General features: G+C 39.0%; 1 protein-coding gene across 1 annotated transcript in view; it reads left to right on the forward strand.

Moving 5' to 3' along the window:
- Positions 1–9,040, forward strand: part of LOC107105001 (differentially expressed in FDCP 6 homolog) — a 15,176-nt gene that overhangs the window by 4,020 nt on the left and 2,116 nt on the right. The window contains exons 3-11 of the mRNA XM_015405116.1: positions 1,080–1,259; positions 2,055–2,285; positions 2,375–2,521; positions 2,629–2,737; positions 5,367–5,599; positions 5,679–5,786; positions 5,900–6,066; positions 6,160–6,358; positions 6,451–6,541. Coding sequence (XP_015260602.1) covers positions 1,080–1,259; positions 2,055–2,285; positions 2,375–2,521; positions 2,629–2,737; positions 5,367–5,599; positions 5,679–5,786; positions 5,900–6,066; positions 6,160–6,358; positions 6,451–6,541 — 1,465 coding nt within the window. The remainder of the gene's footprint in view (positions 1–1,079; positions 1,260–2,054; positions 2,286–2,374; positions 2,522–2,628; positions 2,738–5,366; positions 5,600–5,678; positions 5,787–5,899; positions 6,067–6,159; positions 6,359–6,450; positions 6,542–9,040) is intronic.

Genomic DNA, 9,040 nt, shown 5'->3' on the forward strand with positions numbered 1-9,040 from the left:
GCCAGACCGAACTTCCCGACCTCAAACGTTGTGGGCGGGACTAAGTTCGGAATGGCACCCAGGCTACTACATTTCTACACTAAAAAAAAAAAAAATGCCAAAAACTGTTGCTTTATTTTTTCCGTTTAACTTCAACAGCTGCCTCTCCACACCCTCCTAGCTTCACTGCACCATATAGAATATATTAATGGAAGTAAAAATCCTGTTATAATCCATATTAAACCATAATAATGATTGTTTAGTTTACTGTAAATAAGTGTCTTTTTTGGCTAAATGAAACTAAGATACCAAGGGTATGAAAGAAGCCCAAATGTTAGACTAATGTTTGGAAAATTGTGCTTATATTTTTTATTTTAACAGAAAATTGACAAAAAAGGGGTATTTAGAAACAAAAAATTGTTTTCTTGATGCATTATAAATATGATAGTAGATATGAGTGTGGAATCAGAAATAAGGGTCACAACTAAAGCAAATCTGTTCAACTAAATCCTTGGTTACTGGTGACAAAAAGTCAAATTGTATAAAGAAACTTCTCAAATGTTTTATAGTTTAAAAACTATAAAAACATTTATAAAAACATTACATGTTTTTTGTTTTTTTGTAAGTTTTAGGGTTGGCTAGCTTTGATACTCTATTAAGGCCTTAAGGCTGAAAATGCGTCTTGCAGAATTGAAGTCGTTGGTTTAAATCCAGCTTCCACTATGTCATCCTATAAAATCACACCATTCAACCCTATACTAACCACAACATCTCAATGTGAGCTGTTTTAACACATTGCATGAACTGAAATGAGAATGTCACCTGATAAAGTGCCATCAAGCAGCTGTCGTATTAGTCATCAAATTTATTTTTGTGTGTCTTATATTGAATATTTTAAAAGGTTACCCCGGAATACCTCATATATTCATGCTTCTGGTTAATGTTTCTATAATCTTGATGCTGAAGGGGTTATTTTTAGTGGGAACTGACCTTGACATGATATTTATAAACGCCATTTTATCACGTTTTCTATGAACCAGTGTTATTTTAAAGGAGGGTTTAATTTGAAGAAGGTTGATCCTTTCTTTTTACAATTCCAGGTGAAAGAGGGGATGTTTGACAAAGAAAGGTTTGACGACCTATGCTGGATGATGACCATGAAGAAGAACTTTAAAATGTCGCAGAGGTTCCTGCTGTCGGAGAAGGATTGCTTTAAGCTCTTCTGTTTGTTCAACCTCCTGTCTGAAGACAGCTACCCGCTAGTGATAATCACAGAGGAGGTAAAACATAAATAATAATTGAACTTTATTGATCTCACACTGGAGAAATTCACCTCTGCATTTGACCCTTCCCCTTGGGGAACAGTGGGCAGCCATTGTGCAGCGCCCAGGGAGCAGTCTGGAGTTAAGGGCCTTGCTCAGAGAGCTAGAGTGCAGGCTGTGAGGATCCAACCGGGTATTTGCAACCTTCTCATAGCACAAGAGCACTGCTCTAACCACTAGGCCTTGCTTTACCAGCTGTCATGTCTGTTCGTGGTTGTGAAGGGATGTTTTGCAGGAGAAAATTTAAAATAATCGCATAAAATATGAGAAATGGAAGACGTGTTAAGTGTCTGTGTTTATAAAAAACAGTTTGCCCAGAAAAGTGAAGAAAATTTTGAACAAAATAGAAATTAGCAACAAGAAGTTGTATACGTGTGTGATTTAGAAGTGAACTTAGTGGTTTTCCTTAGCGATATAATAAAAATCATGAGTGATTTGTGCTCTAGAATGAGTTTTATGGAGCCCCCAAAAGTGGCCCTGACAGTGAGCTGGTTTCAAATTTCCTCACAGTGAATAAGAATAAAAGCACAAGTAAGTTAATGAGGCCCTTCCTTCCTCCATTTCCTCCATAATGCTTTGGGTTTCCTGTATGTCAGAGGCAAAAATACCCTTTTGTTGTACACTATGCATAGCAGTGTCGTCTTGGAAATGCAAAAGAAAAAAAAAAAAAAAAAACAGCCTTTCTGTGGTTTAAAGCCTTTTTTTTAATGTTCCCTGTTGTGGTATTTCTGCCAAACCTTTTCCTGCATTTAGGTAGAGTATCTCATCAAGAAAATCTCCACAGCAATGAACCAGGAGTGGGATACGAAGCCCTTAGAAGACCTTATATCTCAGGATCCCACTGTGCATGAAGAAGGCATGTCTGTGTGGACGTTCCTGGAGCATATGTGTACAGGCCGGCTGCTTCGGGTCACTAGTGCGGAGGCCTTCAGCTTGGCTTTGGAGGAGGTCTTCCTGGAGATGTATCACAATGTCCTAAAGAGGGTGGGTCATCTGAGTCCCCTCAGGAAGCACGCCTGCTCTCTAAACATGTGCTGCTTTGTTTGATCCCGATGCTTTTCCTCGTTTCCTAGGGTTACATGTGGAAGAAGGGGCACATGCGCAGGAACTGGACCGAGCGCTGGTTCGTGCTGAAGCCCTCCTCCATAGCCTACTATGTCAGCGAGGACTTGAAAGACAAGCGAGGGGAAATTCAGCTGGATAAGAACTGTGTGGTAGAGGTGGGTGAGGAAACACGTCTGGCAGGACTTTGACCCGCCCAGAATTTGCGTTTGATAAACACACATTATCCAGATCTGAGCTCCCCTTTTTTTTTCTCCTGTTTCAGCCTGTTCCAGACAGGGAGGGGAAACGCTGCCTCTTCTGCGTGAAAACCCACAACAAAACCTACGAAATGAGCGCCTCTGACCAGAAGCAGAAGGTGGAGTGGACTCAAGGTGTGAAAGAGTCTTTCCCATGTGGGCAGCTGTTAAATCATCAGCAAAAATTATATTAGCCTTCAAAGTTACTGAAGGCTATAGATGCATAAAAAAGACAAGAACATTTAGATTATGTTATTACTGTAGCATAACGTCACAGAATACTCACTACAAAAAATTAAAAAAGTCAATTATTCTTCTATTATTTTCTTAATATTTAATTATCTTATTATAGGGATAAAAATACTCATTCTTTCGGCAGATAATTTTATTTACCTGTTTAAAATTCAAGGTAAATTCACTTATTTTAGAAATGCTTATTCATTTAGAGCATTTTTTGCAGCAAAACCAGAAAGAACAAAAAGCCTTAATTATTTCAAACAAATGCATTTAAAGCTTTTTCTGTCAGCTTACTGATGATTAAAAGAAAATGCATCAATGGATTTTATTGCAGTTGATGAGATTAAAATTAAATTCTCGCGTTTGTAAAGATGTCAAAAACTGGGTTTCATTTCCCTTTATCTATTTCTATGTTGTTCTTTATGTTGACATATCACATAAAGTACACCTGCTTTTCTTTCTTATTTAGGACTTTTCAAACGTGTTTTCCAACTGGTGCCAAATTCTCTCAGAATGGATGTAAAGTGATTGTCTTGTTTTGAAGGAGAAAAGGTTTCAGAAAGGTTTCTGCAACCATAACTTGTTTTGGTTATAAATAGTTCAATTAGTTCAGTTTGTGTCATGAAGTGGTGCTCAATCAGAAAGCCCTGCACACATATGCAGAGTAAACAAATGCATTTTCTCTCCAAAGTACAAAGTTTCTAATTCAAGTTAAAATCCCTCAGGCTAGTCAAGTTCATTCAACTATGAAGAAATATTTACACCTACCTAAAAGGTAACTTGTTTTACTTAAGTGAAGGTTAGAATGCTCCGCCCCCTTCCAGACAGCCTCCTTCATTGGTTGAAAAAGAGATTGTTAATCTCAATGGGACTTTTCCTGGTTAAAATAGCATTATGTATAAACTTCTTGTAACCATAGTTTCTGGGGAAAGTCTGCCTGTCACCTGACATGTGAGGGTTTTCTAGAAAGTCACTTAGCTTAGATCTGAATTGTATGGATATACATGGATGTAGAAGAGCATCCCTCCACCATGACACTTCCTCTTCCATACTTCACAGTAAGCATGACTTTTTTTCCTGAAAAGCTTTATATTTGTTTTGGGTTTTGTTTTGTTTTTTTTGACAAACTTGTTTGAAATCCTGATGTGCAAATAATGATTTTTTTATGTATCAGTGAAAAGTCCTGCTATTTGAATTCATTCCCTGCAGCAAACTGAATGTGATCTTTACAGATCCCTTGAAAACGTCCCTTTAAAGTACAGTTGTTGAGACAGGCACAATTGCCAAGAGACTGTTGTGATTTACAGGAGGTTTTTAGGTTTTCTGGGGACTTCCTTGAGTATCCTACTATCTTAGTGTAAAGATACTTTAATGGCCAGACCTAAGCATATAGGGAGAGGATAACACTGCTGCCTTGCAGCAAGAAGGTTCTGAGTTTGATTCCTGAGTTTGATTCCCACCCTGGGGTCTTTCTACATGGAGTTTGCATGTTCTCCCTGAGCATGCGTGGGCTCCTTTGTGTTGTACAAATTTGGTTTTAAATATCCAGCTATAAAACATAAAACACAGGCTGGATTAAAAGTTTATAGATTTGAATATACCGGTAATAAGATTTTTTTTTCTTTTAAAGAAAAATAAAGCGTATTCTTTAAAATTTGATGGATATTATCCTCTTACACCCTCAGGGGGTATAAATAAATTTCTGCCTGACAAAAACACACAAAAGTAAATAACTTATAGCCTCAAAGCTATTAGATTTAAGAAGAAACTTTTGGTACGTCTGTAAAGGTAAGATGTCATAGAATGGTTTTCTGGTGTCAGCACCATTGTAGCTTTGACCCTGCCTGAATATAAGGGACAAAATACAAAAAATTTTTGCATTTTTTGAACCTCGCCAAAATTTTCTTTGAAATAAACATCGCAAAACACTACCAAAATATTATTTATAGCACAAAAAAGTAGTACAGACTTTCAAATCTAAATGTTGTGTAAAAATATACCAAATTTGGACTCAATCAGATGAATCATATTTATTTTAGAATGGTATTAGTGAGAAATTTCTTAGGCGGAGAGGCCATTTTGGCACATTTATCCATAAATGTCACCAAACTGTGCCAAATATGTTTTTTACATCAATACTAGGGGTTTGGTAAAATTACGAGGTCACGTAGCAACTGGACCCACCGGTGGGTCCGTAGGGTTCAAGGGGTTAAACCATGACTCCATCATTTCTGTGTTACTGTTACGTCCCCTGACTGCGTCTATGAGGTATAAGGGACCAACATAAATTTAGACAGGGAATGAAGTAGTCAAAACAGCATTTAAAAACATTTATTCTGCCATTTCTTTTAACACACATAAACACATAACCTAACCGGCACATAAACAGGAGAAAACTGGGGTTAAACAAAAGGCAGCTCTCACCTACAAAAAAAAACATCTGAGCAAATGTACATAAATTACATATGCCTGTGTTTGCATTGCCCTGTTTAAGTAAAAGGTGTTTTTGTTATTCAAAACTCGACAGCTATTCAAACTGCCCTCCGTCTTCAGCGAGAAGGTAAATCCTCTCTTCACCACGAACTCAAGCTGAAACGGCGCATCCAGCGGGAACAGAGCAACCGGGAGCGCAGCCGGAGCACCCGGAGCAGCTGCAGCAGCCGCAGCAGCCGGAGCAGCCAGTCGGACGACTTAAGCTTCCAGGAGATGGAGAGGATGGAGAAAGAGAAGCAGGATTTGGAAATCGAAAGCATCATTCAGGTAGGATGGAGCAGAAAGGTGGAGCTTATCCTCGTTATGCTTCATGATGTTTGTGCTTCATCTGCTGTGTGTTGTGCAGCATGCCCGAGAGTTGGAGATCCGCAGAAGGGAGACGGAGGAGAGGGAGAGGAGGAAACAGAGAGAGGTGCAAATGGATTTGGAGAGACAGCTGAAAGAAGCTGAGATGGTTAGTTAAAACTGTAAAACCCAACCAGCTTATTGACTCTGTGGTGCAGGAACAGCAGCAAAAATCTGGCAAAATAAAAGTCAGTCTGCAGCTGTGTACCTGTTTTTGTCCAGATGAGGGACAGCATGCAGGCCGAGATCCAGGAGAGGGAAAGAAAGGCTGAGCAGCAGAAGATAAGGATCCAGGAACTAGAGGTGACGCAGCAGAAGTTGGAAGCAGCTCTAAACATGGAGATTCAGGCTCGGCTGGAGGAGGAGAGGGCCAGACAGGAGCTGGAGAGGTAACACCGGCTTTCTTACATCACATTATAAGCAAGTGTGAAGGTTTCTTTTATTTTTTGCTTAAAACATTTTGTTGCATACTTTCTTCTTAGATTGCTTGAGGCTGAAGATGAGAAGAGGAGGCAGTTTCAGATCCTCCAGGAGCAGGACAAGATCCTCCAGAGCTTTAGCTCCACACACGAAGCCTCCAACGGAGCAGTAGACGACAGCACCCCTTCGGCCCTCTACTCAGCCTCTCTGGAGCTTCAGAATTTACAGGCGTCTCGTCAGAGGAGCCATCAGCGTCTTGAGGTGAAACTAAAAACAAACATGAAAGACAAAAAAAAGGCTAGTTTTAGAATGAAGAAATACAAACCCAGTTGCTGCATTTGGTTGATTTCCAGGAGATGCAGGAGAGGCTGAGAGATGCCAGTCAGCACGTACGGCACTGGAACGTCCAGCTGAACCGTCTGATGAAGCCTATCTCTCCTGCAGGTACAGTATGATTGTACTCCATTGTGAATGTTGCATGATAAAGCTTTTACCAATAGAGCAACATACACCTAGACAACAAATAAAAAAGGCGGAATTTCTTCAAAACAAGAATGCATTCATGTGCCTCGGCTCCACAGATCGTTTCAGTGTAGAAATAAAAATATTTAGTCAATCATTGGGTGTGCAAGTTTTCCTGCTTAGAAAGATGAGACAGGTGTATAAATTTCATCATAAGTGTACCTACTTTGACAAAAGTGCACCTCATTTTAGGCACATCAGACCTAAATGGTTACAGACAGCAGATTAAAACCTTTATTCGGTGGTGCAAGAAACTTTCTGACTCTTAAAGTCCAAAAAACACAAGACCCAAGGGCAGTTGGAGTCCACTCTCCAGTGGTCATCCATAATCAATTAATTGCCCAAGCAGATTCCTAGAAATATCTTGGATTAATAATCGACAATAAATTATTGTGGATTGCTCAATGATTATGTCTGCAACAGGGTCCAACAGTGGCTACATCTTCTGCCCAGGCTGAGGGCCTTTGGTGTTAGTCAGAAAGTCATGCTGCTCTTTTACCATGCTGTTATATAGAGCATCTTTAGCTATGGCATTTCTTCCTGGTTTGGTAATGTTGAAAAACACCATCATGGTGTTTTTTTAATGGAGCGCATTACCGGCTCTTTTTATTATCTTCATAGGGGAACATCTTACAGTTTCACACAGACAGTCCCACAGAATGATCATATTCTCTACTTCCCATCTCCATGTATGGAGTTGCTTCCTGTCTTTCTGCTTCTACCTTGTTAATCAGCTTTTTCTGTGTGTGTGTGTGTGTGTGTGAGCAAGGTTATTCTACCCTCCTCCCCTCTGCAAGCTTTGGCCTAACACCTGGGAATAGTAAATTTGCTGCCCATCCTTAGATTATACATGGCATATACTTCTTCAATATGATCAATACGTTTTGCTGCAGCTTTAATTTAGCTCTTTACTTCTTTTAGCTTAAAACATGTATAAATATCTTCAGTAACCTGTCTGACCAAATGAAGGCATAACTTAATTGCCTGACTCAAAGAGTAATGAAGCTGATGGGAGTCAAGCAGCACCCTTCACTTCAGACCATCTTCAATGAAACAATAACCAGACAAGCCCAGAAAATCATCTCAGACTCCACTCATATTCTTTATTCAGAGTATCAGTTTCTTCCTTCAGGTTGACATCTTAGACTCCCTGCCTGTAGATTGAACCGCTATAATTACTCACTTGTTCCGCTTTCCATTAAGTTAATAAACAGGACCGAGCAGTAAATTGTGGAATAGGCAATGGTATTCAAAATTTAAACTAAACTGACATGCTTTATATGTATTCATTATCCCATATAACAGATTTTTAAAGAAGGGTTTTTATACATTTTTATTATGTATGTTATGTAACATGCTTTCTTATGTATTTATTTATTGTCTTATAATGGAATTTCTATAGCAGTGTTTTTATGTGTGAATGCAGTGTGACAGACAGTTTGGACTATGCAGCACCCAGAGTCTGTACCCAAATCAAATGTTCTTTTGGACGATAAAGTTAATCTAATCTAATCTAAAATAAGAAAAAAGGTCCAGGGAATATTATTGTAGGATTGCTAAAGAACGTATTTGTAAATTAAGTTAAAAATGTATATTTAGTTATACACAAAAAAGAAACATTTCTGTCCTGATCAGACCTGTAACTTTTTCTTTAAGAAGCTCTTCTGTCCACCACTCTTTAGCTGTATCAAGTGAAGGGGAAATTCCCAGTAGTGGACTCTTGATCCATTCCTCCTGAGTGTTTGGTCAGGTTTGCAGAGCACCTTAGTCACAAACACCTTTGAGCTCTTCTTACCACAAATTTCCAGTGCGAATGAAATCAGGACCTTGTTATGTCCCTTTTGTCCTTAAGATTCTTTGAAACAAATTTGGTGGTATGTTTGTGGTATTTGGCTATTTAAACAGAGCAAACATTCACCAGCTTTAACTTCCTGGTTTATGTCCTTTACAAGAATCAGCAAAGACAAAATAAACAGAATAAACCCAAGCCTCTTAGATGTTTTGAGTGTTGCTATATTATCTCCATGTAATCCTATTCCCCATGTTGACATTTTTTTTATATATATCTGCATATATATATCTATATCTGCAACAAAATCCTCCACAGCATGATGCTGCCACCTCTTTACTTACAGTTAGGATTGTGTTTTCTGCTACCCCTTTTCCCACTGGCTGAAAAACCTGTTTAAACCCGGGAAAAATTGCCTTTTAGTGGCAATGGGAACAGCTCAAAGTGTTAAAATCGCCTCGGCTCTGATCAGCATGCTGTGGGAACACCAGTTCCAGGTTGACCCGCTACATTACGTGACACAATCGAGCTTAACGTACAGACGTAAAGACACCGCGTCTGATCTAACAAGCCGAAACAACTCTGTACATTTGATAAACATGGCACAGCACTGGTAGAGCAAAATAATAAAG

This window comes from Cyprinodon variegatus, unplaced genomic scaffold, assembly GCF_000732505.1.
Source record: "Cyprinodon variegatus isolate N-32 unplaced genomic scaffold, C_variegatus-1.0 Scaffold2003, whole genome shotgun sequence".
Lineage (NCBI taxonomy): Eukaryota > Metazoa > Chordata > Actinopteri > Cyprinodontiformes > Cyprinodontidae > Cyprinodon > Cyprinodon variegatus.